At 39.5% G+C, this 24033-nt stretch overlaps 1 protein-coding gene across 1 annotated transcript in view; it reads right to left on the bottom strand.

The window, feature by feature from the left end:
* Window positions 1-24033, bottom strand: part of LRP5 (LDL receptor related protein 5) — a 133036-nt gene that overhangs the window by 96022 nt on the left and 12981 nt on the right. Inside the window, exon 2 of the mRNA XM_088525915.1 lies at window positions 590-986. Within this exon, the coding sequence (XP_088382041.1) occupies window positions 590-986 (397 nt within the window). The remainder of the gene's footprint in view (window positions 1-589; window positions 987-24033) is intronic.

The following is a 24033-nucleotide window of genomic DNA, read 5'->3' as shown; positions in this document are numbered from 1 at the left end:
CTGGCTATAACAACACACCTTGCCAGCTCTCTTATTACTTCCTAGCCTAGTCACCTCAAATCAAGAGCACATGATTTCACCTGGCTTCATTCACCTGCCAGCACAAGCGTAATTATTTCAAAATCACCACTTAAAATATCCTGGTTTTGTTTACTAGAACATAGCAAATGAGAACTCCTGTTTTGACTCATGCAGATTTACATTTGCTTGTTGACTAGACACATTAAATACACATCACTTCCCAAATGAAAGTTAACTTATCAGACAAGATAAATGAGGAAATAATAATAAAAATGCTTGGAAAATTAACTACTACTCAGAAATGCAGTGGAACAAGTTAGGCAGACTGATTATTTGACTTGGCACCTATGAACAGCTGTATTTTTTTTTTTTTTTTGGCTCTATGTCTGGACTGTTATTTCTTGCCACAAAATATTCAAATTTAAACATATGTTCAGCTACAGATCTTGAAAAAAATACTTTAGGAAAATGTAAACTGAAACAAAAGACTGTTTCTTTTACTGAACTAAAAATTCAACATAAATCACCACCGTATCCATTTAAGCATATAAGTCAAATTAATATTTACCCATGAGCAGGATCCAAAGCTATCGCCCTGGGCTGATCAAGGTCTTGCCAGAAGAGGACTTTTCTAGATGTTCCATTGAGATTAGCTACTTCTATCCTGTTGGTCTCTGAATCTGTCCAGTAGAGTTTTTTCCCAATCCAATCACACGCCAGGCCGTCCGGGGAAACCAGACCAGAAATGATGACATTCTGTACCACATTGCCAGTTTGGTTAATATAAGTTTGCTTGATGGCTTCTTCACTCACATCTGTCCAGAAAACGATGCCTTGTGAATACTGGAAGTCAACCGCAGCAGCATCTTCTAAACCACTGACCACCACAGTGGACTCCAGCTTTGTGCCTCCAGCATCCACGAGTCGAACATCCCGACGGTTGGCAAAAAGCAGAAAGGGAGATGCTACAGAAGGAAAAAGGAAACCATATTAAAATTATTGGCATCTACATATGCTAAAGTAATGATTATAAATATAACAGAGGAGGCTTTCTTCCCCCGATCAGCCGGACAGGCAGTTAAGAAGAAACATTAAAGTTTCACACAAGAGCAAAATGCACACTACCAAGGCATGAAGGAGATGACAGAAGAAGGGGAAAGCCCAAATCTGAAGCTATGATAGAACCTCACAAATAGTTAAGTGTTCAGAAAGCTGCCTTAAAAAAAAAAAAAAAATAGGCCTAACTCATTTAAGACTCCTTTCTGCATATCTACAAGGGGGCTAATACAAAAAAGCCCTTACATAGAGACTAATGTAGGCAAGGTATTTCTTACATACTCAGCTTCCAGTTGAATTGCAAATGCCCCCAAACTGCATGTACAGATATCTTCCATTCAACCAGAAACCTGGTTTACAACAAAGTCTTCCTTGTGTAAAAAGTATCACGAAGTTGAACAAAAGCAACAATGATACATCAAAGGCAAGTTCTGATGTCTTTCAGTAGCAGGTTGCAAGCCAGTCATACTAGTTACAACACCCTCGAACATGTCTCTAAAGCACCCTCACACAGGGGAAACACTGCGATAGGAGACAAGCTACCATCTTATTCCTCCTGGCATCAGTGAGAGTGAGAGAGACATTCAAGGAAGAGTTGAAGGACTACAATTATATAGTTTGGAGGCTTATGGGGAACTGCTGTGAGAGGCACCAAGAGCAAAAAGTTTGTTGTCTGAAGATCTAAGTGGGTGATGGAAGCCAGCATCAGGGGAGTGGGAGTCTCACTACTGAATAAAAGTGAATAGGAGAGGACAGGCTTTGAAAGAGGCACTAACGTGGGACTGGTGCAGAAAGGAAAGGAAGCTTAAATATGCAACAGAATTATAGCTGTAGAGATGCTCCACCAGCCTGCAAGACTGCTTTTTGTCTTGAGTGTCAGGTCCAGTTGAACAAGGTCATCAACTGGGGGGATAATGTCAGCACTCTTGAAGAGAAAGGAAGGAGGTGAAGAGTGATATTCATTATGAAAGGCAGAGAAATTCACCTATTTGAGCTTAACCTGGCAGTAAGACATACAGAAGTAGCAGAAATACTGGTAGAGATTTTAACATAGAAAAGTTGTTTGCCATCACCTTCAAAAGAAAGTGTGTGCCTGCCTCTTGAGGCTGTCTATCCACTCTCAGAGGAAGAGGAAGATGTGAAGGTCAGAGTCCTGCAGTCCCTCCCGGCCCTCCCCACATAGGCTGTAGGAAGCCTCTGAAGGACACATTGCCTCTGATAGGGGTGGGCAGGGAGAAGAGTTATGCAGACAGGCATAATTAAGGCCAGCTGCTTCTTCCAAAAGAGGACATTAAGTAGATATACTAGAGAACATTCCTTCCCGACATACCAACTAGACTGATGGCCAAATTAACCACTTGACATCTCTCCCGTAAATGGAGACTTGATTCCCCAACTGGCGCAAAACAAGAAAAATGCTTATCCGCAGATATGGTTCAGAAAGAACAGCCCAATACGATGATGCCGCCCTACTTGCCAGGCCTATGAACACCATTGACAGTTTATGAGAATGATAGTACTTCAGAAATGGCACCAGTTGCTAGAAGTAAGAAGTAATGGAGCTTGCTCAGCTTTTCCTAAGATTGCTGAAGTATGGCAGGGATCTTATGCCATCTAATGAATGATGACATCTTCTGTCATCTAATCTATTTTAATTTGCCCCAACTATTTGTCACATTGAACCCCACTACTCCTGCCTCCATTCTTCCTACTCATGCAACAGCTGCTGGAGGTCTATGCCAATCAAATGCTGGCTCCTAGCTTCATGTACAGTCAGTCTGGTTGATGTTGCTGCTTCTCATATGCACTCAGCAGAGGCCCAGAAACTTGCCACTCAACACAAGGAACAACGCACAGAACACAGCAGCAATGGTAGATATGTCATTTCATCTTCTAAGACTTCAAGCCTGTGATATAAATACCTTCAGCTTCAAACTCATATTACTGTATATAATATATGAAAGTTAGCTCTTGATATTGTCTTTCAGATTCAATTCCTTGTGCACTTTAAAAAGCAGATAGTATATACTAGCTCTGCATGCCAGGTCTGCTATACTGGCAGCTTTGCACAGGCTAAGGCCTTTCGCGGGAACCCTAGTCCAACCACATGCTCCCTGGAAAGCTCGTGCCATTGCGTAGGCCAAAGTGAAGTACGCTTATGGTCAAAAAAATAAATAAATAAATAAACCCCAAACATATTCATGTGCAGGTCAAGGAGCTCAGTCAATCTATAATTCAACTTCAGATGAACTCAAAACATGCATAAAATCTCTGCTCCTTTTATTATCATTCTGCTTGGCCTTCACCACTCTGCCCCAAGTTAGGAAAGCGATGGCTTTGTTTTTCTTTTTGGAGGAAGCCTATACCGATGAAAGTAATAAGAAAAATTTAAATCAGCTGGTGAGGCTCTTCGACAGCAAAGACACAGACAATTGTTGCTGGGAGTGTTTCACTGAAAATGTAATATCTTTGTTTTCTACAGTATTTAACTCGAGAAAGTTTATACAGCTTGAGAAGAATTATTTGTTAGGAAATGAAGTCCCAGTAGCACTCCCATCTCATTTCCAAACTTGCCAAGTCTCCTTCTCCATCTTAAAAAACAATAGTAATAATATTACAAAAGCTCCACAGGTTAGTTGTTGAAAACAGAATAAAAAATATCTAGAATATAAAGTGCTTATTCTATTCTCTGCAACTTAGTGGGCCCTTATAGCCATATACATTGTAACTGTCACTACACCAAAGCATTCAAAAACTTGCAAAGATTAGTGTTAGAAGGCTCTGTTAAAATCAGGTTCTTTGGGGCTGAAAACCTTCCAGTTGTGTATGCTTCTTCACTAAATCAATCTCTTAGCCAGGCTAAGACCAAAGCCATAAAAAAAAAAAATCCACACACAAATTAGAAAAAATATTGTCCCAAAGATGTGTTTTGAAGAATAAGAATAGAAAGATTTTTATCTAGTCATTTCCACACTGAAGCCATTATTTACTACTCCTACAAAGGAAAAGGGGACCTGAATTATCAAATCTGCTCGGTGGAGGAATTCAATAGCGTCTTAACTGAAGATCAGACAATGTCTAACTCTATCAGTATCGAAATTACCCCTGTTCCCCATTCCTTTCAAGCGATTTCTTCCCCACTGATGCACACAGTAGAGCAACAGCAAACAGATAGCACATCAACCACTGTGTTCCTTGTCACTTCTCTGCTCCAGAGCCGTCCTGATTGCAGCCCAGCTGCATTGTGTTGCCTCTGGACGCCCAGCAGGGAAAGGACACTGACATGCTTGCAATTGTGGTAAAATTATACTGTGTTTATACACTGATGCAAACTGATTGATTACCGAAAATGGCCAGAGATCACTCCTTTTTAAAACAAAAGGCTATTCAAATTCCAGTGGGGGCAGAGTGAGAACAGGCAGAACTTAGCTTTTGAAAATTATATTCATTTCTCCACTCCTCCCCACCAGTCTATTTTATTTAGTCCACATTTTACAAAAATGAGGGCAGAGTCTTTTTAGAGCATTGCTGGTATGAAGCAAATTAGTGATCAAAACAAGTAACTGGTTCTCAAGATTCATTCTTGCCTGGAATGCTGCTGGAGGAACGCAAGCTCTCCTGACCTTCCAAATAATGAAAAAGCCAGGAGAGTGATTAACTGCTCTGTTTCCACGGTCTTGCATTTAACAAGTCTGGTCAGAGCTTGAAGGCAGCAGCAAAGTGACAGTTCATTAGCAGGCAGAGTTGGTTTTGTTAATGCTGCAGTTTCAGGTTCAATTATACATGACCTTCACAAAGTCCCCCAAAAAGCTTACCGAACTTGACAAATTTTCTGGGGGGAAACCTAGAAAACATTTCCCTTTCTGGAAAAGAAAGAATCAGACAGCAGAATCCATACACAGTGTCAGCCTTTCAGAGTGCTAAGAGATGGAGCCCTCCTGATAGACAGATATCTGACCTCTCAGACTCTGACCAGATTGAAGAAAAACCAGTTTAGACTTTCTAAACAAACCATTAAATTGTTCACTAGACAACCCACAGGTGGGGAAGGAGAAGACCACCACTCATTAGGCTATCAGCATGACTTGTGACTAATATTTCTAGAGCCCTTTACAACCTCGGCATATTTTTAAGACATTCAGAGAGAAATACTTGCCTTATATATCTCAACTTAGGTTCCCAACATGCTGGTACTACTACACAGTGTTTAGCTTCACGGAATTACTAAACTCAATAGTTTAGCAGTTCAGAAGATACATTCAACAGACTTTTCAGGGCATTTGAATAAGAAAAACAGAATGCTACAAAAGCAACAAACAATGCTGACCATAAATTTGATTTGCTGTGCCATCACCAAACCATCCCAGCGATTCAAGATCATCCCACTGATACATGGTGCAAGTTTGTTTGTTTTTAATCCCACATGCATGTGGAAGGGGAGGTTCATTTCCAAGAATGTGTAGACCAACCTCCTTTCAAATCACTCTGTCTTTCTAGCATGCATCAGCCCTTAACTGGGCTCGAGGGTGCAGAGAACACTTTATCCTTGGTGCAGTTAAGTCTTTACTTTGCAACTCTTGACCAAGCAAATTGGAGAGTCAGTTAATTCCAGTTTCTATTCTCATCACTGTCTCCTCCCTCCTCACCCAACAAACTGTCATGTTCATTAAGCCAAATGAGTGAGACCAATGCATTTCTGCTGATTTTATAGTGTGAATGAAAGCAACAACTTGTACACACTGTAACAACAGGCTGTATCCCAAACGCACTTGCCTCAGGTCAGCCCACTCTGCATCCCACTCTCAGCTCTTCAAAACTGAGAGTTCTTCTTCCCTCTCCCTGCCCCAGCTAGCAACAACTTTGATTACTGCTGACCTCCAAGTGAGCTTTTCTGTTACAGAACAAGTGCAATATCCCTTGCTGCAGAAGTTATTTCATGGTTAGCAAGCTACAAGATTCAAATGAAGACTGCTTCCAAGCTCTATTTTGATCAGCGATGCTCCTGACAACTGCAAATTGCTTGAAAAAGAAAACCGACTTCTATTTTGAAAATGGAAAAGAATAAACAGTAACAGGGTGAATGATGGATGTGGAGGACAAACTGTTTATATGCAGCCTATTGCCACCAAAACAACAACATTTTCATGTAGTTAGAAAAAAAAAGTATTCTTTTTCAGTAAAATTAGAACAGTTCATATTTTTCCATAATAGGCAATATTTAAAATATAGTGGGAGTTCACAGTTCTCAGACAAAAAAAAAAAAAAAAAAAAAAAAAAAAAGTGAACCTGACAGTCCACAACTACTGTATTGAATGAACTCTAACCAGATAACAGCCTAAACTGTTGAAGCCTTCCTGCAACAGTTGCACAGTCTAACCTGGATAATGCAGTACTTGACCAACAGCACCTCATTCTAGCAAGCAGATCATTTATAAGGGGGCAGGAGGGGAGGCTTACACTAATTTTCCGGCGGTTTTCTGCTAACTGGAAAACACATTCTTAACTTGATGATGGAGCTAGCTATACAGAGCTTGATTTCACAGTAAGCCAAGGTGAAAGTACAGTATGAAAATCCAGCTAATCAACTCTTTTTGGCTGAAGAAGAAAATCCTGATCAAACTAGTCAGGACTCGAGGAGCATGGGTTCAAATTTTCAGCTCTACTCTGGCTTTCCCGAACACTCTTGGGCAAATCTCTGTGCCTCGCCTATGTTAGGAGGAGTTTAACTACTCTAACTTCATTGTTTCACTTGCATCAGCAAAGCCTTCTTGTGCAGACGTAGCACAACCCTAGAGCATTTTTACACCTTACACATAATTCATTAGACCAGTCACTGTAAGTCACTGTTAACATATCTACATCAGCTCCCTTACCCCTATCTCTATCACATTTCTAAGTGATGCAGATAAGCATATATGTTAAATGCACAGCAGCATAGACACCTCTGCACTTCACTCCAGACATAAAATGGCAGTAATAATCTTTGTTCTCCTCTGTTCTCTATCTATCTCTATTCAGAAAATAAGCTCTATGAATTATGGGGAGTCTACTTACAGCTACTTATTTCTGAATTCAATCATTAACTTCCATTTTTGTTTTAATTTTACCAATCCCAGTTTTAGAAATAGAAGTTTACTAAGTGCTTCATAGACCCCCCATTAGCCCTGGTAGAAGCAACATAGGACAAACAACTGAAAACGCTGGATGATTTTCAGAATAATTAACTGTAGCTTCAACACTGGTTCTGAAAAACAGTTTGACACAGCTCCACTCCTTTACATATTAAAGCCAAGTGATCCTACTGCAGCAACGGCAGAGCAGAGGCTACCAGGAGCTGCTCAGCTGTCACACTGCAATAGTTCTCTTGAAAACAAGCTGAGCACAAGAGCGTTAACCACTGATACTCGTACTTGTAGCCATGCCCATGTTTCATTGGCATCCCTTGAAAGCTGCAGTGCATTTTGTATATGAACCACAGAGAAGAGCCTCACTTGCCAGTCCTTAAAGCAAGCAACTGTGCTAAAGGTCGAGCAAAGCCTTAGCTTAGCTCCTTTTGCAAAAGCAACCGAGGATCGTGGCAGCCTGGTTCAGAGCACCAAGACCTCACTTTAACAAGCACACAAACTAAAATAGCTGTCCAAACTACCAGGATGCACAACAACTTGCAGTTTAAACAGCCCATCAATTCTTACAAGGACAATGGCCATGGGGACCTCTGTGGTTAGGCCGTCTGCACTGCTGTGCGGCACAGGGAATAGCATGTAATTCTCGCAGCAGTCAGTGCCCCAAACCACACAAACATTCATCACCATAGAGCACAAACAATCCCCCCACATGCACACAGGTTGGTAAAAACAACCACGGCCAAACTTTGGCACCAAAGGGACAGTCTTGTGGACACTCTAAGACAGGATATGGGGTAAGCATGCAACAGCTTTTGGGGCTTTAAAAGTAGCTGCTGCCCAGAAGCAGAGTGAGTAGGTAGGGTTCCAGCACCTCTAAATTCATTGGAGTTACCAGTCCTACAGCTCTAAGTGATCCATCTTCGTTTCCAGCTCCTCTGCTTTAGGAACATAAGGAGAGTAGACCTTTGACACTCAGCATAGGGCTCTTCCAAACATTTAGAGAAATAACTCATTCCACATGCTGTCCTCTCCTTAGGCATTATCCCCATCTTTCATGGCTTAGTTCGAGGGGAGCCAGCAGCTGTCAGCAGCAGGGAGATCACGTTTAGAAATACACCAATCACTGCAGCAGCCGTAGAGACCAGGGAAACAAGGTAAGGAGGAGCAACAGATGTGGAAGGAAAACAGAAGGAATCAAGAGTTTAGCCAAACTTGCCTCCTAAGACCAAAACCCATTGTACAACAGCTCACTAAGCAAGAAGGCAATGTGGCACGTACAAATCACATAAACCACACACAACCTTCTTTCACTCCTTGAATATAACCATTACAAGCCAGCACAAAAAAAAAAAAAAAAAAAAAAAGGCTCCCTTTCTTAAAACCCTAAGCTCTCTTCTGCACCCCAGTCCTTTACTGACAGCTGCTGCTGCAGAGCATCTGAAATCCATTGATCACCAACTTCAAAAGATAGATTAAAAGTTGATCTTCTTGTAATAACAGTACATATTCAATCCGAGTTTAAACCTGCCAGGTACAGTCTTCCAAAGAAGAGAGAGCTATTACTTTCATCCTCAAAACACGTTATTCTGGATAAGGTGAATTCCCAGTATAATTACAGAATTATAGAATATTTCTGCTGCAGCAGAGGTAGGTGGAAGTTGTCTGTAGAGCACAGGACTGAAAATCAGCACTCTTCACTTCTACTCCCACCTCAGGGAACCTGCACAGTGCTTCTGCAGCCTGCTTATCACCCCCATTTGTAAAAGTCATTCTGCCCACACCAAACACCTTTCTGTCTTCTGCTAAGTATCTCAAAGGGCTGCTTGAGGCCCCACTATTGCAGGACCCCCTGAATTTCATTCCTGGCATGAACAGGACTCCTCCCTGTGAAGCAGTGAGTGGCAGGGGTGGGTCATCAAGCTAAAAAAACAACAGCTCTTCATGGATGGGATGGTTGATTTAAAGAACTTCTCTATGAGGAAAATACATTTCTTCCCCCACATTCCATCCCTTTCCTCTAACCCTCCAGCTAAATCCATTTGATGATAATTCCCCTTTCCAAACCGTGAAAGAAAATGTTCTGGTTATCAAGTAAGGAGGATTCATTTACAACTTCTCTTATTTTAGGTGGAATCGAGGTTCAAAGTTCAGAGGGAGAGAGAGGTGTTATTTTAAACCACTAAGAATACCCCATATTTATACAGAGAATTTGTAGCAGATGTCAGGCAACCTCTGTAAATTTTACTCTTTCACAGCCTGCATTTTAAATTGTTTACATGGTTACATTAGGCACAAACCAGTGCAAAGTAATCCAATCCACACTAGTATCCCAAAATATGAAATATTTTAGTGCTAGTTTTATTTCTACATGCTAAATATTATATTGAGTATCATATTGCTGAATATGAAGAGACAGCCTGGATCTGGGTGACCTATTTGCCAATAGGCTACAACAGAAGGGAGCCTGTTCATTCTGCCACATACCTGCAACACTCAGCACAGCTTTTGCTGCAGAGATATTTTGGCGGGGGGACTAGGGGATGCAAGTCAGCTACAAGTTTTAAATCCATCTGGTTTAGCACCAACAAGCTGGAAAAGGTCCAGAGAAAAGTTTTTAAAATGAAAAGTGGGTTCAGAAAACATATGAAGGAAGGTTAAAGGAATTTGTTTTGCTTGTCTAGAAGAGTTGGATGGAAAAAGGAGTAAAATAACATTGTCCAACCAGTAAAAGCTTTTATCAGGGGTTGGAGATCACCCACTCAGCCACTGGATAAAGGATGCGCTCAAGAAATTAGACAAGATCAGGCTTTGGAGGGTGGTTTGAGCTGGGATGGAACAGAGAGAAAAACAGGCCCTGAAGATACTATAACACACTAAGGAAGCTGCAGACTTGCCTGCAACAGGTGATCTTAAAAAAGCAATTGGAGAGCCATTGCCCAGACATGGCTTTTGTGCAAACAAATCCTGCCTCAGTGAAGGACTTTCATCTACGCTTCTTGAGATCCAGCCTAATTTTCTAATTTTCCAATTAAATTGGGTCCCTTCTGGGCCTTCACTGGAGATGCGGCTTCCAACGGGATGGGGTTGCTTGCTTTTAAACAAAACTAAAAAACAAAACTAAAAAAACTAAAAAAAAAAAAAAAAAAAAAAAAAAAACGCTCCCTGTAACATAATATTCAAATCATTGTTCCTGCTACCTTCCTGCTTCAGGAAGGTAATTTAGCAGGATGAATTTAGCACTCATCAAATGTTAACATTAAAAATATTATGTTACATAAACTGCCAGATACCTTTTTTTTTTTTTAATAATAAATAGGCAGTAAGTTTTTAAAAGCGCATGTTTTTTTCTGAGTTGTGTAGGGTTTTTTCCCCCCACTAATGACAGGGTTTTAGGAAGACGAGAGATTTACTTCAGAGTTCTGGTTTTTCTTGGCAGCCTGCAGTTTGTTACTGCTAACATTATTATTTACAACAAAATATAGCACTCTGATTATATAGCATTTCATCTCAATTGGGCCGAATTAGTTCATTTCCCTCAGATGACAGATGCCAAAGGATTTCTCTGAAGAACACGCTCTGAAAAAGTCCAAAAGCCCAAAATTTGCTCTGTGCAAATTAGAAAACTCTAGGACTTGTTCAGATTCCGTGGGATGGATGGCAATAAAACGTTTTCAAACCCTCCAGCAGTACACTCTTAACTTATCCCTTCTGTTTTGTCCTGCTCCTTATTGCATTTGCTACTGCAAGCAGGAACCTCCAGGTACCAGAATGACTGGATCTAGTGTGCAGAGCCTAGCATGATCCCAGCACTGCAGAGGCACTCTCCTGTGTCTTCAGGATCGCTTTGCTGTGGACATATCACTTAAAAGGAGGGTCCCTCCAACTTTTCCTCCTCAGACCACCCAGCATGCATGCCACATGGACTCCCCTCCTGGTGTCCAAGGCAATGGCTCTCTCAAATTGTCATTAACATCCTTGCAGCAAACACTGAAATTCATTACATGGAACAACATATTTCATTTTCTTTTAACACAGCTTAGCAGCTGGAAATGAGGACAGCCAAGAGCATGTAAGCAGCCAACAATCCACAGACCACCAAGCAGCACACAGAGCACATTTGGAGATTTGCATAACTAAACAAAAAATAGAGTATCAGCAGAGATTTGAGGGCACTAACATGAAGCTGCTGAGATACTCGTTAGATAAGATGATTTTATTTCAAGGAAAAGACAAATTCACTAGGGTATGAAGTAATTTTCATCTGGTCTATTTTGTTAACTAGAGGAAATTCCTAAAGGTTATTGCAAAACTCCTGACTCTTGGCAATCTCTCCCTATGCATTGCACAACTGATATTCAGCCAAACAGTTGAGGACTGCAGCCTCATGCAATTCTGACTAGCTAATGCTAAACAGATAGTGTCTCTGCAGTCTAAAATTCCCACCTCTTCCTGACCTCAGGTTTTCCAAGTGAGCATTTACAGAGTTTAAAACATCCATAGGATTTTCCCCATTTCATCATACTATAAGCAATACACTATTCATAGAAATTGGTTTATTCTTTTGGGCATTCTACTCTAATTTGCTATTTTAAGCATAGTATTTTTGAAGACGCAATCATTACACAAACTTTTTAGGACAGGATAATAGGACGTGGCCACTCAAGAATCACAGTGCAACAGACAGTTTAAATGCAAATACATTGTCTACTTGGGATTGAAACATTTCTCTTGTAAACAGAAACCAAAGACAAGTTTTCAAGACCAGCAGTTTGAGAACGGCTGTAACCTGTACCTATTGCTATGTAAAAGGATGGCTGACATCTTTAAAAATAATGATGGAGTTACATCGCCTTAAAAGCAACACATATCTGATTACAATCTCTCATTTAACCAGGAGAGAGAAGGGGGAAAAAAAAAAAAAAAAAAAAAAAAAAAAGCACACACACGCACACTCTCTCTCCAGTCCCTGGCTGTACTTTACTTAATATATAGTAGATGTCTTTTTACCACTGAGCAGAAATTTCATTTTAAGATATTCTAAAACTGGCCCCTTTCCAGTTTCACGCTGCAGCTTTTTAAAATCTTCAAGGGATCATTGTAGCTGGACCCCAAGGGCCTGGCTGCTGTCCTCCAAACTGCACGCTCATACAAAGCAGAATACCTGCACACCAGAGGAGTCGATAGCAGCTCCAAGGGCTGAGCAATGACCTCCACAGAGTCATGGGTAAAAGCAGTAGGAGGTTTGAGCCTGCCACTGCATCTGAACTAAGAAGTCAGATACCAGAGGAAAACCATCAGATATGCACGTGCAAACCCTGGCCCCAATCACAGCCAGCTGCAGCAGACTTCAAATCCCCTCTACTTTAAACCAGGGAAAACGTGATACAATGAAGGCTGTCATAGGCCTCACAAACCAGCTGCTGTCTCAAAATATAAGGAGAAAACCACTCCAGATACTCCACAGACTACTGCATCGGAATCTCACTTCCTTTGCCTACACAAACCCATCATCTTTAATGTGCCATCTGTAGGAATGAGAGATGCAGCAAGCAATTAAACTTGTAACTATGCATCCAAAAAACTAACAATAGAAGCATAAGCGATCTTTAGTGGCTAATTACTTACTCCACTGAGGGAAGAGAAATATTTCTTTAGACTCTCTCAAACAATAGGACAGTGACCCTTCCTTGGCAAGAAATGTAGCTCAGAAGTCTGAGAACTATGTTGCGAGGCAGCAGTCATTCAGCAAGTCACCGAGAAGACATCATAAAACACAGTTGCTAAAATACAGATGGCAGGCACATTCAAGGTCAGCTATATGGCCTATTTACAAGAATGCACTGCAGCACTACTACAGCTTGCAAAGCATTTGTTAAAATCTAAACAGTAATTCCAAAATAAGTCTATTGCAATAGCAGTAATTTGCTGCAGGAGTAAAGCAAACCTGTGTATGTTACCATATATATATATATATATAAGCACAAAAAAAACCTCGCAAAGTTCTCCCCTTAAGCATTTTGTGTATAAGCTTCAGCAGCACAGTCAGTGCTCGGCAACTAGACAGCATTCTGTCTCCAGCTGAGCCAAGAGAAGTTCCCTTAGCACATTTGTCTGTCTCCTTTTTCTTTTTTTAACCCTGGATCCCTTAGACAGAAGCAGCTCAAGCAACTATATGTGCAGTCACACAGACAGATTTCAGGGCACTGAAACATCTAAGGGGCAAAGAGGGACTTGGCGAAGGAAGGGAAAAGAGCAACAAGCAGCTGGAAATGGGCAGGAAGACGGAAAAAAAAAAAAAAAAAAAAAAAAAAAAAAAAAAAAAAAAAAAAACAGACAGCTTCAGGCAGAACAAAACACATCTGACCCAGCCCAATACAATGGATGCATTAAAATCAAGACCTCCTCTCTCAGAAAGTGGCTAGAGCTTGATTTGCAGAGAGTCCATGGCTTACTCTGGAATACTGCACTTGTCAGGACTACATACTACAGAGTGCCTGGCCCAGGAGGCTGCGGAACCCCTCCCGCGGCTCTCTCCTTGCACTTTTTGCAGTCTTCCCCAAATACACAGCAATTTCCTCAGTATTGTTTTCATCCTTCTTTTTCAAAGCATACACCCAAACATGCTGATAGCTTCATATTTTCACCCCATCTGTTGAAAAAAATATATCACACAGGAGAAGTGACAAATCAAAGAAACCTGAGGCCTTCCTGCATTCTGTAAGAGCAAATATGAGCCAATCTCTGTTCAGGAAACCTTGCCTATTTCAACAGGACAAGGTAAGGAAAAAAACAAAAAAAAAGAAAGAAAGAAGAGGAGGAGCTACTGGGTCCAGGGCCAAAGTCTCAGATTTCCGCTACTTCCTTCGGTTATATCCTAGCATATTGAAAATTGATTTCCAAGTCCCAGCTGCCTTTCTGAAATGCTCTGAGATGCTTAACATTTTGAAGGGACAGGCAGCACAGACAGCTATCACAAAATATTTCTCCAGCAATTCTGGCATTTGTACTTTGGAATTTTATTGTTCTTTATCACAGACTCCTTACATATTTTCATAATGGAAGGACTAGCTTTTGCCTATTTCCATTCTAGAATCAAGATCGATCCTCCTGAATTTGCAGATACTACAAAACGACTTCACAGGGAAACACCACTCACGCTCTTTCGACAATGCCATACTACTACCAAATCTTAGTTCAGTATTAAGAGTCCCTGCCAGGAAGATCCTGTTGCTTTTGGTGTCAAAATAAATTGTAGCCACCAGTGGGAGACCTTAGCCGTGATTTATGGAGGCAGGGAAGAAAGCGAGCCTGGCTGCACACCATGGTGGCCAGGCAAGCGATAATAGCCTGTGGTCTACACTCAAAAACAAATACATCAGTTAATAAGCAATATTCACTCGCCTTCATTACTCAGTTCAGCTGGAGCTAACCAACCACTTTGCATGTGTATGAACTGTAACATCATTCAAGATAACATTGCAGTTGATTTGCATTAACACTGCAGTGTTAAAGAGCATAGAATCCTATTTCATTATGTTCCTAAAAATCATACGCTGATCACTATAGATCCATAAAATCACATTTTCAACATAGTTACAGCTAATGACACTGTGACACCCCTTTAACTAACAGGAGCACCTGCAATCCATGAAGCCAAGAAAAATTAAGGTCTGGAATTTTGTGTGCGTGTATGCATGTATGCACACGAGAGAGATTTGAATAATTGTGCTCCAGCGGTCATACAGATAACGTCACCTCGACACCGTTCTACACTTAACACATTTACCAATATAAAATTTGATGTAATCTAGACAACAGCTCTTTTCCCTACCCGATTTTTTAATTTGCAGAACAGTTTGCAGACCTCTACTGCAGACCTCTAACTTAACTATAAGGTTAATAATCTTAACTTTATTAATCTTAAACATTAATCCATAAATTCTTTCAACTGCAGCAAGATAATTGGACATGCAATCAGTGGCTCAATGCATTCTGAAAAAAAAAAAAATCAAAGAAACTTGAGGCAGTTAATGAAAACTGGTAATCCCATCTAAATCACGCAAATTGCTCCAACAAACTCATTTTTTAATCTAAGGAATCACTGGACTCCCTAGAGACCTTTGAGTAGTGGAAAATTCTATGCAATTTACAATAATACTATGACCACTTTAACCCAAAATTTAATAATAAGGCAAACTTCTGACAAACAACACAAAGTTAGTAAAATCTTGAATATCTTTTCCTCCCACCCAGCAATTCTACCATCTTCAAACAGATGTTTGAGGGGAAAAAAATAATAATAAAAAAAATTAGAAGTTCCAGTGCCTTTTCCTCCAAAATATTGAAGAACAGTCAGATTTATAGAATAATAACAATAAAGAAGAGAACAGAAAATCTCCCTTCATGTAGTTCCAGCAGGACAAACATTGCTGACCTTAGAGAGAAAAAAAGGAGACATAAGGAATGAATTTAGTTTAATCAGTGTTCTTGGCTACAGCAGAATTATCTCCAACAAGAAGTGATTTACCAAGTTTGGAGTAGATTACTGTATTTATTTGCTACATTAGAGGGGACAAATTAAGTGCAACTAGTCAATATAAATACAAACCAAATATTACATTTTATTAGCTTAAATAATTCTTTTCACTTTACCTCCTTTTAACTCTACTTAGTATCAACCTGTAAAAAAAAAAAAAAAAAAAAAAACACTTGAAATAGACATTACTAGTAGATTTCTACCTTCTGTTTTCAGAGTTAAATATCATGAATGTCTGAAGCAGGCTTTGTTTTAAACAGTGCTGCATTTGTTGAAAATTAAAATTCACCACACTTGAGGATAGTGTTTTCTACAAGTTCTGTATTTCTCTAACAGCCCAACTGGAGGACTGCATAATTATTGAAACAACTTGTCACTAAAAACTTCCCTCAGCACCACACTTTTTAAAGCTCAGTATGATGTGGATAATTTTCTGTAACAATATAGTTTTCTAACAACTAAGAACTTTCCTTTATTAAAAAAAAAAAAAGATACAGAAGTCTATGGAACCTGTGTTTCCATGTTCCACAACCATCTTGTTTTTATGCTTTTGTCCAAGTTAGTAACATTTGCTCCCAGAGAAATCTGGCCCATGCAGTTTCTGAATGGTTTTCTACATTTTACAGATATCCTACATTTTCAAGGGTATATGTCATACATTTAGCAGAGAGAGAGGTAGGAAGTCTCTTTCTAGCTTTCCTAAGACTTGCATCCTTTGGAGTTAACTGAACGTAACATCTGGAACTGAGCACTGGAACCAACGCAAACCAGAAACAGGCATACCTTTGTCAAGCCTCTAGTTGTTCAAGTCCTGGAGAAACTCTGCAAGCCAAATTTTCCAAACGATGTAGAACCACTATTTTATCCATTAAAAGTTTGGAACCATCATTGTTGCATAATCTACTATTATTGGCTAAGCAACTATCTGCTAAACCAAAGAGAAATAAACTAAACTGCACAAAAACAGAGAACAACCTTGCTCCCTTCACACAGACTCTAAAAACATGGCATAACTTTTTTTTTAAATTAAAATTATTCATGTACTGACCTGAACATTTTCAAAATAAAACAAGAATTTAGGTACTCAAGAAGTAACTCCTTCCTCTGCATTTTTCTAATCCCATTTATGCATAAGACCATCAAGTTTAGTGTTTTCTGTAGTTGTAAAATTCCATTGACTGTAACAGGCAGCTGAGGGAGAACAGAACCCATGCCTACTACATTTAAAATAACAGCAGCAAAAATATTGTCACGTACTCTGCGTCCTAGAATGTGAAAAGCCCAAGTATGGTTTTCTTCAACCACATCCCCCATCCGTATTTTTAAACACTGCCTTTGCACTTACCCATTTTGGCAAAGCCAAACTTCGATACCACATACGACCCTATTTCAATGTCACTTCTACTCATTCCAAAAAATCAGTAAATACTAGGAATCTCAGTGGACCAAATGTTTCCAGTTTTTATGGTTACAAGCACAGTGCCATATTAATTCTCACAAAGAAAACTGTTTTGAATCAATTGACAACTCTAGCATGGTTTGAAAATGGTAAATAGTGCTACAGAATTGAAACTAGTGTCATATTATATTAAATGATAGTATCTGTTTGAAAAATTCTTGTTCAAAATTTAAACTTGTGTCACCAAAAGGACAGGGAAAGTTTCAGTATTACAGAATGAATGCAATAATGTGCAATATTTAAGAATTGTTGCACAGGATGGCTTGATAGGCCTGAAAATCAACTCTTAATCTGCCCAGTCTCTTTCCAGTACCATGACCTCAAGAACATCTATTCTCAGCTCAGCTCTTTAGGTCAAACATGGAAACATCATCCTACTTGCTAGAGCTACAACCAACTCTTAGTGATCTTGATTTTTAAAGTGGTGCTCATTTAACTCTGGAAAATTTTGCTTGAGTCTCAATAACATCCTGCTGACATAAGAGATTAACTCTCTATACTGCATAAGCAAGAGAAACAGCCACAATGCCGTCAGATACTCTCACGTTGCAGAAACACTTAAGTGTCATAACAGCAAGTTGGAGAGGGACTAAAGTTCTGTGCAACTCAACTTCAGCAGCAGGCAGGGAGAAAAGTTTTTATCCTTTTCTTCCCTGTTCACTCAGAAAAGTTTCTTCTGCTGACAATTTCCCCACCTGTATAAACAGCCAAGCCTAATTATTGTTTTAACCCAACACACTATCTGTCTTTCCCAAACGAGAAAGGAAATGAATATTTAAACACTTTCAGTTCCTTATGCAAAAGGTGTGAAATTAGAGGGAAGTCAATATGTTCCCTAGAAAAGGGAGGGTGCCAGAGCCCTGGAACAGGGTGCCCAGAGAGGCTGGGTAGTCTCCTTCTCTGGAGATGTTCCAAACCTGCCTGGATGTCACCCTGTGCCACGTGCTCTAGGTGTCCCTGCTGGAGCAGGGGGGTTGGACTAGATGATCTCTAGAGGGCCCTTCCAACCTCAACCCTTCTGTGATTCTGTGAAAATAGGGAAAGGAAAAGATTGTCACAGCTGAAGAACTTGCAGTCTGGATACACAGAACAAAAGAAAGAACATGGAAGATGATTTCGGTGATTAAGGGTCTTGCCTGTGGCTGCACATGCTGCCAACAGCAGCACTAAGCTGAGAATCCAACTGCACTAAGCAGAATACTGAACCAGAGAGCCACATGTCCCTCTCCAGGCAGAACATACATCTCCCTCCCCCGCCACCTTTTTTTTTTTTTTTGGTTAAAAAACTGCTACACTGCCTTACAAATGCATTTTCATACAGTAAGAAAAAGTTCACTTTTTAGTATGGCAAGTGGATCAGGAACAATCTTAGCCACTCCAACTCTCCCATCTCCTTGGCAGCCTAGACAAGGTGCACTGCAAATAACAAAGTGGACTCCTAATAGTCATATTTCTATTCAGATTGCACACTTCTTTTTTCCTTCATTTTCTCCACTCCTCAATTTCAACAATTTTAAGTGCCAAAAGAAATAACTCGAGGACCATCCTACAATGGAAATGGTTCAAATACAGAGTAAAACATATAAAAATGCCACAGCCAGTTAAACAAAACCCAAAATATAAGCTGTCGCTTTAGAGGCATGAAAGACTCACAGTTTGGCTCCAAAAAGTCAGAGGACAACAAATTTAGGCAGCACACTGCTAGAAGGAGAGACTGAAAAAAATAAATAAAAAAAGGGAGGGGAAGAGTACAGACTTTTTCCCCCCTACAAATTAAAGTACAATAATTCCAAAACTGCCTCAAGAATGAGATGACAAAGGGCGTCTTTTTTTATTTATTTCATTTAGTCCACAAACTGCTCAATCATTTTTGCTGAAGCAAAGGTACAAGCCTATTAACATTACAAAAGGAAGTAGCACCAGGGAGAAGAGAGACAAATGCATTTGCTTATACTAAAACAGAGCTAACTCAAACAATGTGTGGCTGTCATGGATCTGATTAGACTGTTTTGTGTACTGTATCCTTTCCTCCACCCTTCATTTGCACTATTTGGCTGCAGCCTCATTGCTAAGGAGAAAGATGCAATAATTACATTGAGATAGCTATTTGAATGCAAAAGTACCAGTGGAGAAAATGAAACTTTTATGTCAAGTAAAAGTCAGACTCTTATTCACTCCTCATCTGTAATTTCATCAGCTACATGCAACATGGAGCACACTGTCTCTATTAGGGTTTTCATGGCAAGATTGCCTATCGGTGTAATAATTACGCTTGTTCTAGCGATTAAGACATAGCCCTGGACTCCTTGCCTTTCAGAGCAGGCAGCATTCTCTCTTTCTGTTTGGAAAAGATCCAGTTTCAGATAAGATGGCATCCAAACAACAACCAAGCCCAAACAGTTGCAACTTGATGCTGAAGTTAAGGGAGAAAAAAAAAAAAAAAAATTACACCCCCCCCCCCACCACTCCAACAGCCTGCTGCAATTAATTCAGGAGGGAATATTAAATACTGTAGAATTCAGTCAATACATCCAGAACTGCAATGCAGTACCTAACATTTAACACACCAATAGTCACAGCTGGAGCAAGCATTTGTGCCATGAGCCCCTCTCCAATGACTGCCTTTAAGTACAGTAAGCTCATTCTAATTCATATATAAACCTCTTCTTTTTCCAGCTGAGGCAGCCTATGTGTGGGGCTGAAATGTTCTGACTCTGCCCTACAGCATAAAGGCATGCAGATTTGTCACATGTAAAAATCATGCATGCCAGTTAGCACAAACAGCTACAGATCCACAGCCTACCACCACTTTTCAGAATTGGAAATTGGAATTGTGTTCAACACATCGAACACCTGTATGCTGTCAGTAACTAAGAAACTACATTTTAAACTTTTTCTGAACAAGACTCTGGAGCAAATTTTAAACAAAGATGAACTAAATGCAAGAAATAACCTTGTCCATTTAAGTAACTCCCCTCCAGGTATGAACTATAATAACAAAACACAGAAGCAGACAACTACCCTCTTAGATTACAAGAAACTTATGGACTCAGTTTAACCCACACATTTACACACAAAGGAGAACAGATGCTCTTTCTACACACTGAAGGTAGAAGAAATCTTTAAATATATATATATTAGGACCCCCATATAAGCCTTACACGATTAATTTAAAAAAAAACAAAAAACACTTTAAATCTCTCTAGTAAATTGCAAGAAAAGTACACATGACGTCTGCATGGAGATTTTGTACGATTCCACTTCCAAGCCCACTTCACATTTGAAGCGGTCTGAAAGAGAAGGCTAATCAGAGTAATGTCAAATAAGAGGAAAAAAGCTACCTTTGCGAAAAGCTAGATGTAGACTGAACCCTAAAAGCACTTCTATTCCTCATTTTGCATTATGAAACTCAGCTTTCTCCTCAAAAAAGAAAATATCCATGCCAAACTGACACAAACTTTAAGCATGGTTGACAGAAGCCCTTCACTTCTGTATTAAGCTATACATATAAAAAATATGCTGAGAGTTAGAACCACCTTACCTCTCTGCTAATAGAAAGCATTGTAACATTACACTAAGCAAAAGTAATACCAAGTGAAAATGAATAACTCAAGCCCTTCATTAAGGTCATCTTGTGCAGAAATATACAAAAGATGCAAAAGAAAATGACAGTTTTCTTTTGCTTTAAAAAATAGGACCTAAAACCCCAAATGTCCCTGCTCAGATCAGTCTTCCAGTAATTACCAAGTACAACATGGGTCAGTTTTGCCATCAACAGACCTCACCTGCATGAGAAGAAGTAATTATATTTTGAGGCCAACTTAGTTGGTTTCAGCTCCTTTGCTGCAACTATTACTTGTGAATGTAGAGCAGTGCTCTGTGATACACATTCCCACTCCAAAGGAATGAGTTTCCAAACCACCCGCTCATTTCACACAAGTCACAGAGGAAACGATGACTAGAAGCCATTACCATCAGTCTGCTTCCTCTTCTCAATGATTGTGCCATGAAGCACTTCAGGAAGAAGATGCATCTTACTTCCTATGTCCTCAACATGCAAAAAATATCAACTTTGTTTGACTTGAAGGCAACGAGGGCATCTAAAATCTCTCAAGAGCAAGCTGTGCTAATTACAGCATTACATTGTTTCCTGTAAAACTCTAGTATGGCTAGAATGTCCATATATACACATATGTATGCATCTGTGTGTCTGTACGTGTGCTAACAACACTTGACATCAAATGACATCAAACTTCATTGGCCATTTCTTCTCTATTTATGTTGAAGCTGTAAAAGTAAAAATGCCATCTTATGAAGTAATTGTCCACAGACACCACAAAACAACACAACATCAAAGGAGAAAACATCTATCTACTCCTGCTTAACTGTTAATCCATGCAATTAAGCCTCTATAACACCACACTATAAATGCAAACACATGTTCCATTTCTGTGATGCTTAGAAGATTCAAGATACTATTCTTGTCACTAATGAGGTACAGAGCAAACAATTAAAGATGTGCAAAAATAACACATGGAGTTGGAATAAACACACACACAGAACAAATCTTCATAGACTGTATAACATCTGAATCGTATGGAAACATGTGGCATTACCCTCCTTCAAATCTGGCTATGCATCAGTTCCTTGGTCTTCAGTATCACAGTTATGATACTAGAGAAAGCTCGATTTAAAACAGATTTTTACCCTGTACCCTAAAGCAACCTCTTTCTGTATGTACTGATGTAGGTGTTTACTGACAGCACATCCAATGTAGAGCTTCATGATTGTACTCACACCACAGGAGCAGCTTTTGCTTTCCAAGCACCAAAATACTGACAATGTGAACATGGCATCTCTTCTTCCCCAAAAGGCTAGGCTAGTTATGTACAGCCTATCATCTTTCACTTTTCAGAAGCCAGCTCAGAATCGGTTCTTACTGAGTCACTGGCATCTACCTGCAACATTCAATTATTTAATTACAAGTGGTTTTGTGCTGTGGATATTTTACTGGATACTCAGTATTAACACAGAATTTCTCACCAACAAGAAATGATGCATAATTTATCAGTACAATGTGGAAAGGGAATTTATAAAGGCTCTCAGAACTACAATATCAAGGGTTTTCTGGTTTTGTTTATAAATACCCTTTCCAAGATGGTACATACTGAATACTGAACAAGGCAGATAACAGTTTCTATGCAGCAATGCCAGTAACCTATTATAGCCTGGTGCAGCTTTAACATAACAGTAAACTGCTTTGCAAAGTATAGAACACTGATTATACTCTGATTCACTATGCGCACTCAAGAGATACGCTTTCCCTCCAACCAATGTTTTGCCTCAGCTTATAATCACTTGGTCAGTCAGTATGTTACTGTTGAAGGAAAGAAAGGCAATCAGGGAAAGGGCAGGTGGCAAAGGACCTGCAGTCTGGAGATGCTCTATTTTGAGTCAGAGCCACCTTTTGCTAAGTAGTTCTTGGTCCCAAACTACATGTTGTATTGTCATACTTGTGTGCAGTCCCTGCTTAACCAAGACAGGAAAAAGATTTGCCTAGGGGTCAGCTGGTGTAGAAAATCTAACAAGGAGAAGAAATCCCTCACCAAAGTTTGCTTTCAGTCCAGTTAATCCTCTAACCTTGTTTACCATATAGTCACATATAGCACTTCTATGCTTTTACTGGACGGGAAGAACACAGTATGGAAGCTGGATGCTGCTTAAAGCACAACTACTAAGTAAAATACTTTCTTAGAAATGTAGACTCTTCTTAATCTAAGCCAAGTTGTGGGTTCCTCTACATGTATGTTTAACATCACACAGTTAATCAAGAAAAGGTTTCAAGAAAATCAGAGAAACTGCTTAATACACTATATATAATTACACTATTACAATCCCACTTGCAGCGACTATGACCAATTAGTGTATCAATCACACATATATATATATATATTCTTATTCTCTACAGGACTTGGAAAGTAGCAGCAGAACAGCTTTTGAGCTCAATTTAAATATCAAGTCAGCCTCTGGGTAAAAACAATAACAACAATAATAATTAAAACCTAAACAGCAAGTTGTATAAACCAAATTCTGGGCCATCTGGGGCTTGCTGGTAAAGTTATGTGTACTATTCAAACACAGCCTTTTTGTTAGCACCAAGTAGTATAAGGAAACATTACTACACTCTTGAAAGACCAGATGTGTTCTGAGGTTGATAATCAAGTTTTAGGTATTTTTGTTTTTAAACCAGCTTCTGAACATGAGTTTACAACTGTTAGTACTAGAAAGTTTTGTGCCCTTTCAGACGCTGGGAAGCATTTTGAAAACATCACTGTTTTATGAGATGCATCACTGAATTTGGATCAACAGGTAGAATTGAAGTCAAAAAATCTGTAATATCTACCAAAGAGAGTCTGATCATACTTCTGGCATGTACTCAGCAAAATCTAAGAGAAAGACAGGAACAGAATGCTATCTGCTGTAGCCTGACCTATTTGTTAATATTTTGGGATCAGTCCAGCAAAAATTATTCACTTAGCAATAAGTTATATTTCTGACAGCATTTCGAATAAGTTGCAATTCCCTTTTTCAAAAAGTAAAGATAGTAAAACACAATCACTTCTGGCCACACACTCAACTGTAGTCTGACCATCTACATCATGTAAGTCAATAAGCACAAAAATAGATTTTTTTTTCCCCTCAGCCATCTTATCTTCCCAATTAAGGATGAAGTTTTGAAATTGAGTTTGGAAGACTCAGCTTGCATTGAAAGAATCCTGCCAAGCACACTAAGGAAACATGATTTATTCACTGTTCCTAGTGTCCTGCTGATGTTT

This window comes from Tinamus guttatus, unplaced genomic scaffold (assembly GCF_059628265.1).
Source record: "Tinamus guttatus ecotype Peru unplaced genomic scaffold, ASM5962826v1 Tinamus_guttatus_pri_ptg000240l, whole genome shotgun sequence".
Classification (NCBI taxonomy): domain Eukaryota; kingdom Metazoa; phylum Chordata; class Aves; order Tinamiformes; family Tinamidae; genus Tinamus; species Tinamus guttatus.
This window is presented reverse-complemented; position numbering and strand designations above follow the sequence as displayed.